The sequence below is a fragment of the Pangasianodon hypophthalmus genome, chromosome 4 (assembly GCF_027358585.1).
Source record: "Pangasianodon hypophthalmus isolate fPanHyp1 chromosome 4, fPanHyp1.pri, whole genome shotgun sequence".
NCBI classification, from domain to species: domain Eukaryota; kingdom Metazoa; phylum Chordata; class Actinopteri; order Siluriformes; family Pangasiidae; genus Pangasianodon; species Pangasianodon hypophthalmus.
This window is the reverse complement of record NC_069713.1, coordinates 32,582,735-32,595,017: the sequence shown is the minus strand read 5'-3', so window position 1 is coordinate 32,595,017 and position 12,283 is coordinate 32,582,735. Positions and strand designations below refer to the sequence as shown.

The 12,283-nt window shown below is 41.7% G+C and overlaps 1 protein-coding gene across 1 annotated transcript; it reads left to right on the top strand.

Annotated features, from left to right (window-relative positions):
• Window positions 1–8,504: 8,504 nt before the first annotated feature.
• On the top strand, window positions 8,505–9,001 carry LOC113540064 (adenylate cyclase type 10-like). Its single transcript, XM_034303857.2, has 2 exons — window positions 8,505–8,699; window positions 8,807–9,001. The coding sequence occupies exons 1-2, from the start codon at window positions 8,505–8,507 to the stop codon at window positions 8,999–9,001; spliced, it is 390 nt and encodes a 129-aa protein (XP_034159748.2).
• The last annotated feature ends 3,282 nt before the right edge of the window (window positions 9,002–12,283 follow it).

The window sequence follows — 12,283 nt, the reverse complement described above, 5'->3', positions numbered from 1 at the left end:
ACACACACACACACACACACACACACACACACACACACACACACAAGGCGGAGGCAGGAATCGAACCTCCAACCCTAGAGGTGTGAGGCAACAGTGATTTCCCTTCATTTTTACTTTTTTAAAATACCTTAATAGGGCAGTGTATCCTGGGGGGTCAACTCATAACAAAACAAACTAATATATCTAAAAAAAATAAATAAATAAGTTATGTCTTTGGACAAATTAAGTCCAAATGAGTTAAAAAGTAACATGAATTTTATTTTTTACTTTCATTTCTTCTGCACTGCTTGTGTTTTCAGCTTCAAATACAATTTATTATAATCTTAATTTAAAAAAAAATAAAAGTGATTTCCCTTCTCATTACAGTTATTCAAGTGTGATGATTAAACAGAGAGTGAGTTTGTGACTGCTGCACAGTTAATAAGCCTTGAATGCGTTATTCATTCATATTTACATTCAGGTGTACATTTATTTGTAAAAAAAAAACAAAACAGAAATAAAATCCTCCAGTGAACTATCAGCTCAGAGCGCCATCTACAGGCGAGAGAACGCAACACTGCGCTTTCAGTGACACGGGGCTGTAAGAAAGCAGGGTTGTGACGTCACAATGTCACTAACGCATAAGTGGAATGTAGAAGGTTTAATTGCTCAGAAAATCCAAAACCTGGTTGTTGTTTTGAGAACAGTTTGTTATTCTGCAGTTACTGGTTACATTAACTGTGAAGTGAAGAATTCAGACAATTCAGACAATTCTCCTGAAATGAATTTCTACAGAGCGAGTATTGTAAATTCAGGAATCCCTCTTCCTGAGCTGTACAATGTTTTATCATCAGAGGGAATTCGCACCACACAGTTCAAGACTGGCGTTTTGCTGTACCTGTGTACACCTGGTGAGTGAGCCGAAGCCGAGCCGAAGCCGAGCCGAAGAGGAGCTGTCTGATTGGTTACTTGGCAGAATAAATGTTTGTTTTAATGTGTAAATATTTTCTGCTCAAATATCATGTAGCTACAGCGATACCTAGTGATAACTAGTGAAAAAACTCAATCACTTCTGCACACTTATGCTGTACACTTATACTTAACTATTTTCCCAAGAGCAACAGTTTTCATAAACTATTTATTTATTTATTTACACACACAGTTACTACTTACATACAGTACATAACTGCACTACATGATCAATCACATTGTGTGTAATATAACAACTTACAATACTCCAATTTTAATATAAACACTAATTTGATATTTACTTTCTAAAAAATGGCCAATAACAGGTGCGACTTTCAGTAAGAGGAGTGCAAGGTAGATTTATATCATTAATTAGTAAACAGGAAGATGCCACCCTTTTAGACAAATTAGTTTGGACTCTGTGTTTTTGTATTAAATATATTGTGCTGGAGTATTCTTGTAATTTTTTCTTCTGCTACAGGATTCATGAGCTACCTTTGCAACCGCTGCTCGAAAGAAAGAGCTGCATGTAAGTTAAGGTCTTTGTGGCCTGGACTAATTTTTCAGTTCATTCTGAACGGAGCAGATAGTGATGTCTGTTTGAACTCCACTGCAGGTGTCCGTGCTGCAGGTGCTCACGTTGTGCACGACGCAGGTATCTTTATTTTATTCTGGAAACCTATTTGTTAGAAGACATATTTGCACGTATGACGGTACATGGATGTTACATGATCGTGCCTGCAGGTGATGCGATTCTGGCCGAGTGGGTGGAGGAGAACGCGCAGCTGAGTGATACCATATCTCAGGCTGTCCAATGTGCTTTCAAAATCCTGGATGTGTGTGAAATCCAAAGGACAGAACATGGCTCGAAGGGACCTGTCAAAATAGGTGCTTATTTAGTTCTACATGCAGCATTTAGTGTCTTTATATTTGATGTGGTTTAACATACAATATTTACATGTTGTGCTGTTCTTGTCTGTGGTAGCCATATCTGCTGGGAAGTTCTCCAGAGTGAGACTAGGAGATGAAGAGAGTCAGCTTTGTGTTGTCATCGGGCCGGCTGTGGACGAGATGAGATCGGCTGAGGTGCTGGCGAAGCATGGCAACATCATTCTCTCCCCTGAAGCATGGCGGCTGTGCGACAGACAAAACCTTACTGTTGAACATATTGAAAATGAAGGAGCTGTCAAGGTTGGTCTTAAACCTCAAACCTTAAAGTCTCACAGACTGACGGAGCCGGTTTTTTTTCCCTCTGAGTTGAACTTTAATGATATTAATGATGATTCATCAGGTGCGATACATCAGGCAACAGCAAAGTGTCTCAGTGGAAGACCTGAGCCTTTACAACTTCGACATCCTTATGAGAGGTAAGGCAGATCTGTTTTTACTTATTTTCACACAGCTTTTAATACATACATTTCTATTAATGCTACATAAATCAATTTAAATATTTTATTTCTTTAGGATACCCAAGAAGAGCTTACCTCTTAACTAACGTGGAGAGAGAAAACCTCATCCGTAAATTTATGATGCAAACAGCCCTGGAAAAGGTCAGTACTATTAAAAGCAATAATATATCAGAATCAGTATTTTAGACAATCGTACAGTACATTTTCTTAGTCAGAGTTGGTCATTGGCCTAGAACTGTCCATTAATCCATTCTTCCATTAGATACATGAGACCAGGCAATGGCAAGACCTGCCAGAGATATGGCCTGCCACCATCATGTTCATAAATCTGCAGTTCGTGCAGACTCAGACGGATCTGAGAGCCAGTCGTCATAAAGTCAGCGAAATTATCGCCGAGCAGATGCTCAGCTGCCGAGGGGAAATCTGCAGTGTCTTCTTTTTTGAAGAGGTAAGTTTCCCAAGTTTTAGTTACTACATTCGGAATAAAACAAAACCCTCGTGCTTCTTGAGTCAGTAGCAGACATTTAGCTGGGTACACAGCTGATAGTCTCAGAGTTTAAAGGATAAAGTAACATGCAATCACAATGGAAAATAAGTGCACACTGAAGCAAACTTGTTTAAGGTTTATTATAATAAGGTTTATTTTCATGACGAGGTTCTTACCTACAAATAATAAGGTCAAGTTTGACCTTCAGAGCAAACTCAGACATCTGCAAGTTCCACTGCTGTGAAGCTGAATCAGAACATCACTCTCAGTCACTTCTCTGGATCTCGTGTGTGTTTTCAGGGCTGTATATTCCTGTGTGTCGTTGGCTTACCCGGGGATAAGAGACAGGAGAAGACTCCTCACGCGCTGCAGGCTGCCGACCGGATCCACGAGACATGTCTCCAAGAAATCGACAGCCTTTCGTAAGTCATAGCATGTAGTATTTAACCCAAACGCCTCATTATCATTACACACACACACACATGGAGCATTCTGACTTGTCCTGTTTGTGTCCTGCAGGAGTATCTCTGTAGGCGTAACTACAGGAAGAGTCTTGTACAGTCTGGAGCAGATGCCTTTGAGAAAAGAATACACGGGTAAGGAGTGTTTTCCTACACACTGTTACTTTAATGCTCTCTAAACATCTATGTGTTGTTAACTGTTAAAATTGCACCGCTTCGCTCTGTGACAGTGTACGGAGAGAAAGTGAACCTGGCTGCAAAGTTGACCATGGACTACCCGGGGATTGTGTCATGTGATATGGCGACCAAACTTTACTCCAAGCTGCCTCTTTCACGCCTAATGCCTCACGGGACCATCAGTCAGTATGAGGAAGTGCATTATTATGACGAGATTAATCAGATGTACGTGCATTCAATTCTGCTTTTTAATCACAGTTTTTTGTAGTTTTTAAGTGATACATAAGTGGATTATTCAACAACACGACTGAGGAACTGGAACTGTCTTACAGGCTCGATGATGAAGCTGCAGTGTCATCCACGGAGATGGACGGCAGGCGATTGGGTGACTGGTTAACTTTCATCAATGAAGCACATTTTTTCCTTTTTTGTAAACAGGTCTTTCCTTATCAATGCTATTATTACTGTTGTTGTCTGTTGTCTAGCTCTAGCTCACATGCAGACGATGCACCTAGACGAGCGGATGGTGGTGAAGTATGCCTCTGCTATTGGCCACACCTTCACCATGGAGATGCTGCGGAACATCCTGCCTCATATGAGTGAACAGGATCTCATGACGCCCCTTAGATCACTGTTTAGAGTGGGCATCTTCAAGTGTGCCTCCAAACCTGAGAACGTCTCCTCAACCAAGATCTGTGAGTGTGAGAAGAGCCACGAAGGTAAGAGATTATGAGTCTCTCTCTCTCTCTCTTTCTCTCTCTCTTTCTCTTAACATACTTTGTTGATGAGTATGACGAAAATGTGGGTTATAAAAATGTAATAAAAGATCATATGTAAATGATAAAAGACAGTAACGTAATAAAATACTAACTCTGTGTAGATGTGTTGAATGAACACAATGACAAAAGTATTTTTGACAGCACTGGATAAAATGATTTCAAAGCATCCATAGCATGGTACGATATTGAACGAATAAAGAATTGCAGTTAATCCTGATTAGCAGCACGAAATCCATGTGATCGTAATCATTTAATAACCCTAAATGTAATATTTAAGTGCTGAGATTGAAACTGTTTCTCTCTCAGAGTACACGCAGGCCTCTACGGATCCTGTGTGGACATGTCGGCTGATGAGTTTCTGCAACAAGGATGAAATGGAGATGGTGCATGAGCTGATACAAAGGAATAAGTACCTTTTCCGCGCGATCCACGTGAAATGTGCCAACTACCTGGAGAAAAAATCCTACCGCTGCAGCAAGTGCGACGCCAAGAGGTTCATATTCGAACACAAAGCAGCCACAGGCGACAACAACGAGCATCTCCAGGAGATCTACAAGACAATTCGGCCTTATGAGATCTTTCAGAGACAAGGTCAGAGAATGAAATCGTCTTGACTTCCAAACTAGGGTCTGATCCATATGAACATTTATTACAGTTCTGGTTTTAAGAGCCAATATCATTTTATATGGTTTATCATGTCAGTTTCTCAAACTCATACAATATAACTTACGCTGTATAAAAATAATAATGATTTCATTATTTCAGAATAAAGTAGAAATTCACGTTTATGAAAGTGGTTTCCTACAGATGGAATATTTAAAGATTTTCACAGAAACTGATCATTTTCTTGAATTGTATCAGCCACATTAGCCAATTACACGGTCAGGTCCTATTCTGAACAAGCTAACTCTTATTCAGTACCATTCTAAACATGTAAATATACTGTACACACACACACACACACACACACACACACACACACAAAACAGTCTGCTTATGTTTATAAATACTGGTGATGAAAAAAGTGTAAAAATCGTACATATAAAAACACACACAAGATAACATACAGCATCAGTACATAATAAAGGTGTGTGTGTGTGTGTGTGTGTGTGTGTAGACATTCGCTGTCGAAATCGGATGTACCAAACTGAAGAAAACGGGTGAGGATACATTGATTAAGTTCATATAGACATAACATTTATGACTATGTGATTGTTGTGATTCAGAGCTTATGTATCTGGATCTGATGGACGCGTCGCTGTAATATAACTACACCATATGCTACGCAGTAATGATACAGAGAACTTCCTGGCCAAGGTGAACTCAATAGTGATGGAAGCGCGTGACAGGACGACTGCAGGCAGCTGCGAGTGTGCTCAGCTAGTGGAGACAGTACTCATCCCTAGATTGAGACACTGGAGGTGTGCAGGAGACGTGCCCAAGACCTTCTACTACCTGGTGGAGAGTGCAGCTGCCTGTGTATATCTTCAGAACGATGCCAGGGTGTGTGTGTATTCTAAATATAACTGCTTACTTAAATGTATAAATGACCTGGCTGTGATCTTTGCACGTGACTGTGACAGAGCGTGTACCGTTGCAGGCGTTGGAGTATTTGACTGAGGCCAGGTCCATTCTGGAAAATCTAAAAGAAGGAAAGCCTGCATTTCCATCAGCAGATCCTGAAGACGTTCAAATCTGCCAATTCCAGCAAGCGTTCATGCACCGGCTCACAGGAGAGGTATGTAAAGACTCACGTATTCAAGACTCAAATGCGTAAGATCAAAAACTGATCATGATTATCTTCATTTCTCCCAGATTCTGTTTAAAGCAGGGCAAATTCTGGAGGCAGAGGAGAATTTTAAGAAAGCCTTGGAGCTCCTGAACTGCAAACTCCCTCGCAGTTCTGTTGCACAATCCTTGAAGCTCATATACGAGAAGATGAAGAAACTCCTCTACCGAGCCAGACAGTTCGAGATCCCAGAGTATGAGTCCATATTTCTACTGTTCAAGTTCTCACTGAAGAAGAAATGAAGACGGTCAGAATGCAGAAAGTTTTAGAAGATGATTGTGTGTGTGTGTGTGTGTGTGTGTGTGTGTGTGTGTGTGTGTAGGGAAGGAAAGCTTGCCTGTCTGCAGGAATGCATCGATTGTCTGTCTTTCCTGTGGCAAATCGGCTGCATGCGTGGGCAGCTCAGGAGTGCATCGCTGGCCATCACCATGGAGATCAACCTGGCCATCCGGAGCGCTGATCCGTTCAAGGTCAGGGTCAAAGATCAGCAGGATTAAGAAATGCCATGAGTCCGATTTTAAGTGCGATTCCACAGAGTAAATACAGAAAAGGAAACCAGAGAAAGGTGAATTAGAGTAGAGAAAGAGTCTGAATAAAAGTGTGAACCATCATTTTTAACTGAGGACATGATTTTTTTTGCTTTTAGTCAAAATTATTATACCTTTAATATATGAACCAAGATTGTTAAACGGAGTTCCGAGACAGCCGCGATCTTGTAGAGCTTTGTGCTTTCCCTCAGGTGTGTTAAAGAAAGTCTTGTGGCCATTCATGACTATTTTGTGACGTCCGTGACACAGACAAGAATAACAAGTTGTGTGATTGTGTATCTGCAGATCCTCTACGCCGCCATCGACTATCTGAAGTACAGTCAGCTTACGGGCGAGGAGAGCGAGTGCCGGCGTCTTGAAGCCTTCCTGTGCAGGACGTGTGCCAGCCTGTCAGACTACCCTGAGGGCCGGAGGCTGATCAGCCACTTGACTCGAACCCTTGCCGTCGTTAAACTGTGCACAGGGGACCTGGAGCAGTCCATCAAGTGCAGTAAGTAGACACGTCCTTCTTAAAGGCTCGGTTTCCTAATGCGCCTATGAGAGAACATGGCTGAGTGTGTGGTGGGATGCGTTACAGCTATGCGAGCTCAGCAGCTGAGTGAAGTGCTGAACGGACCCGGTTTGGACGTGAGGGCCACAGCTGCATCACATCTGCCTCTGCTCCTCACAGACAGGTGGGTGTGGGTTGGTGGAGCTTCAGTTATTCCTTGAAACAGATTGTAGCTGATGATGCAGAACGTGTGACTGTGTGTGTGTGTGTGTGTGTGTTAATGTGTACAGATACAGGGAGAGCGTGCAGCAGATCCTGACTTTGGAGAATCTGAGCAAAGAAATGTCGAGCAGCGTAGCTAAGGGCTGGTTTTATGCTGCCTGCATGAACTTCTTGCTCTATGCTGGTATGCGCTCTGTCAGTCGTACACAGATCCGTGATTATTACTTCTGTTACACGTGAACAGGGATGGGCAAAAGTACCTAAATATGGATTTAAATAAATAAGGAAAAGTGAACAAAATAAAATCTATATTTTGAAAATACAGAAATACATTTTGTAATAGGAAAATGAGATCAGTATTCTACAGTCATTAAGTACAACTTTTAGAAATACTATTTTGTATTTTAAATAAATATTTCGGATCCATGTATCAGTAGTTCAGTCCATCCCTGTCCATGGTCAAACCCTTCTACTTTAAGTGTTAGTTATGTTTCTGGATAAACAGTAAAATGACCTGAAAATAATAATCTGAAACAATTTGTATACACTTTGTCCTTGTTTGGTTCAGGATTTTCATTCAGACCATTTGAGGAGTGTTTGGCTTTTGTGGAAGAGTCTCGGTCAGACGCAAACCTGGAAGCTGATAAGAGTCTGATGCTGCATCTGTACGCTGCAGTGGCTCTGTGGTGAGAAATTACTCTCAGTCACATGAAAAGATAGTATTCAGGATTGGCTTAATACCAAAATCCTGATTCTGTAAGAGTGTGTGTGTGTGTGTGTGTGTGTGTGTTTAGGTATGCGCGGCTGGCGAATTGGGAGAAGTTTGCAGTCTTCTTTGATAAGGCGTATGAAGTGTACGCTCAGAGTCCCACCTCCATCGAGTCCATCAGTGGTGCGGTCATGCTCCTGGAGTGCAGCGTCCTCCTCTTCAGGAAAGATCTGACTGAAAGCAACCGTCAAAGAAGGATTAAAAGGACACGAAAGGTTTTTAATGCTTTCATTCTGGTTTTAAAAGTAGTGTTGCAGCAGAGACTTTCTTTGGAATTTAATGTTAACGTGTAAAGAGTTTTTTGAACTTGGTCCATATGTGATAAAGAGCTACAGTATATAACCTTTTACATTATAGCTACTACACTATATAAACATACACATTTCCCCCACAGCTGTATACATGAAGTAACGTTGCATTTTCTCATGCAGCTCTTTTCAGACTTCACACGACGATTTGGAAAAAATCACATCCTCGCCCCGCGTGTGCTGCACCTGAACGCTTACTTTCACCAGCTGACCGGAAGCAGAACGCTGGTGCAGGACCTCCTCAAGGAAGCTCTGCTGCTGTGTGAGAAACAGGGGAACCTTCTAGACCAGAAGTGGATCAGGCAGAGCCAGGTACGTAAGCGCAAACATGAATATCCTCATGCTTTCCACCAATGTCCTTTTACCATCTCTAAGAAGAATGACACATTCCTCAGTGGATTTGGTTTCCTCTCTCGCAGGCTGACTGGTCTGGTGCGTGCAGCCACACTCCACCTGAGTGGTCTACAGCTGTTCTGAGCATGCCCAGTTGGGACGAAGCAGCAATACTCCAGCCTGAAGAGCTGCTTAAGTGTTGTTTCTACTTGAAAAAAGTGGAGGATACACGGCCTTCCCGTACATTAGGAAAAATGCGCAGGTTATTTTTTAACACCTAGAATAGAGGGTGCATGTGGCCACGTGCCGAGACCTTTGACACAACGTTATGCGGTTAGCGTACTATAAAATGCCATTAGTAATGGCTGACATTCCCTTTGGTACTGTGTAACAGAAACCCTGGCTGGTTTATCCAGTGATCATAGAACAGCGTTACATACATGACGTAATGTTCACCACCAGGGGGTGCTGTTCCAACAGCTGGATAACCTGTACTAGTGGGTCACGAGCAACTGAATCGCCCTCAGACTGACTAGAAGGGTTCAGATATGCTCCCTGCGGATATACTCGCTCCTTTAGAAGGCGATGCTGATGTTATAAGATCTGGAAAAGTACGTGGTGATGCTCAGGAATCGAGTGATTCGAGCCACAGCAGGCAACTCTCAAAGTTGAAGCTCAGTAAAGCTCCTCTGAGAGACGCCTCGCTCAGCACTGCCACAGGAACTTCAGGATACTTCGCTCCCTATTATCTCAAATACGGTTACGACGTGACTTTCTGTCAAAGGTGTCGGGATGTGTGCGCATGCACAGGTTGTGAAACACTCCTCCTGGTGGTCAGGACGGGTGAAATAGAACTATAGATACCCTAAAGTTTACTGTAGATGGTCTCAGCCAAGTGTCGCCCGTTCTTCAGCAGATAACTTCACTCAGATACTGTTAAAGCTAAAAAACAAACAAACAAAAAAGCTGAAAACTTTGCTGAAATCATACAAGGCCCTAATTCTCAGACTGAACATCCTTTAAACACACTCAGCCCTGGAAGACTTTACAGCATACACACACTATCCGGTGTCACCCAGATGAGAATGGGTTCCCTTTTGAGTCTGGTTCCTCTCAAGGTTTCTTCCTGATGTCATGTCAGGGAGATTTTCCTCGCCGCTTTTGCCTGCTCATTTGGGATCTAAATTTATATCTATATATTATTTCAGTAAAGCTGCTTTATGAAAATTGTTAAAAGTGCTATATAAATAAAAAAAAAGTGTTACATGTATAAAACTATTCTCTCATTATGTTCTGATCTCTCTCTCTGATGGATGCACGGCACTTTTTAAACCCTAACACATTCGATTTTACTTGCTCAAATGGTAATTTGTCCCTAAGATCTAGGAATAAGCTGCTTTTAATCGCCACTTCATCTGGTTAAAGATGTTTCTGCTGGATTGGCTGACAAAGTCCTAGGATGAGAGATTATCAAGGAATCAAGAAAATCAATCGAGGAAGTTTATGTTGATAACACAATAAAAAACTGTAGAGCAAAATGTGACTATGTGGGAATATTTTGAGGCTAAGTGTAGCGTAAATGTGAGCGACAGACCAATCAAGTAAGTTTACAGTAAAATACATGGTCAGCATTTTATTTTCACTTGCAAGAGTCGCTTCTCTGAGGAGCATCAGTTGCTACCAAGCACAATATCAAATGTCACAGTGGAAGCATATTGTGTGTGTGTGTGTGTGTGTGAATTACAAGAATGTAATCTTAATGCTAAAACAGCAAAAAGATTTCCTTTTGGTTAGGTGTTAAGGAGTTAGTCATTTAGCTATGTTTAAGTGTGTGTGTGTGTGTGTGTGTGTGTGTGTGTGTGTGTGTGTGTGTGTGTGAGAAAGAAAGAGAGAGAGAGAGAGAGAGACACACACACTGAGTGTGTAAGAGGTGTCTGGGTGAGTAGGTGTGTTCTGAAGAGAGTTTTATTTTATTGAGCCACAATGAATGTCTGATGGATATCTGAGGAGACCACTCATTTTTCAAGATGGAAGGAGAACTCCATTTTTTCTGCTGATACCATCTTAAGTACATATTTAGGAACTAAGAGGAAACCAATGTTTGAGAATAATGAAGGAATTCCTCTTCGCTTTCTCAACAAAACCTTCAACAGCAGACATTTTCTTTTCTGTCCAACCTTGGGTACATCTTAAATCTCAAACTGAAGCTGGTTGATTCCTTGATTCTACGTCCTTCAGCCCATTTATGTCAATGGATATCAAGTCTGCCATTCTTAGAGGAATCGAGGAACGAGGGGAGAAGAGGGTTTTGGAGCAACGATACACAGGTGCTTCCTGTGTGGAAATCATTTTCATCTGTCCCGTCTTCATCTCCTTTTCTTGCATCCTTTCTTCTCTTCCTTAGACAGAGGAGCTAAGAAGCAAGATAAGAAAATGAGGTGGCGTGAATTAAGAAATGAGAAGCTTCCACCAAATATCCTGTCCTTCAGGCCCATAGTACCACCACATTACAGTTTGTGTTCCACGGTGGTGGAATATCAGCAGCTGGCACTCGGACTCTCGCTCGGCGGAAAGTCACTGATGTGTGTGTGTGTGGGACTTGGACGGAGAGCATACAATGGCAAAGATGGAAATCACGCAAAGCAATATGAAAAGGAAAGACTGGATGTATTCAAGTACACCTGACCCTTTGCTATCAGGTGAATCAGATTGTATCAAACCAACAACTCAAGCACTTAAGGCAGACACCTGACAACAAGACAGCATCTCCAGGGAATCTAGCTGGATTCTATCCCACCCAAGCTCAAATCAAGACCATCTGTGGGTTTGAAAGCGTTACTAGCAGACAGTTTGGCCCCAGGGTGTATCACATGTGCAGTGATTATCTTGCTGTTGATTTCAGGAGTCTCTGCTCTGGATGATGGTGAAAGATGAGAGCGGATAAAGCTCTGGCACTGGCCATGGAGGCAGTTTATAGACACTCACAGGGACAATGTAGACCTGGTCCTCTTTACTACCTCAGGATGGAGATGCAGAACTAAGAAGAAAGTTACGCAGCTAAGAAAGAATAAAAAATAAAAGAACGAGTGAGGGGATCAACTTAAAGGAAAAAGCTACCCTGAATGATTTGACACTACTGTGATCATCAGTGGCGTCCAAGATTTATTTTTATCACAAAGTAATAAACTTTTTTTTAGTTTAAACTTCTTTCATTGATACGTCGGTCTATTTTCACTTAACAGATTTTCATACATTACCCACAATGCTGTTCGACTACCTGTTGATAGTAGTGCCAGTAGGAATAATGCCGTGTTCGAGTAAAACTCATAACTCCGGATTTTCGAACCAAAGAAAACGGATCCTCAACTCGGAATTCCTGCTGGGAATGTCTCCTCAAACCCCAAGTTCATCATGTGACTCAAATCGCCGCTCACAGCTTCATGTAGCACTTATTTACTTTTAAATGAGGTATGTTGTGTATACTAGTATTTTTTTTTAGATCAGTCAACATACAGACATATTAGCTTGTTAAATCTATAACACTGACTACAGTTAGTTTCCGC

What these genes read in the sequence shown, in the direction of transcription:
- LOC113540064 (XM_034303857.2), top strand. Translation starts at nt 8,505, where the DNA reads ATGCAGCTCTTTTCAGACTTCACACGACGATTTGGAAAAAATCACATC. An exon ending in AGTGGATCAGGCAGAGCCAG is followed by an intron (nt 8,700 to 8,806) that starts GTACGTAAGCGC and finishes CCTCTCTCGCAG; the next exon opens with GCTGACTGGTCTGGTGCGTG.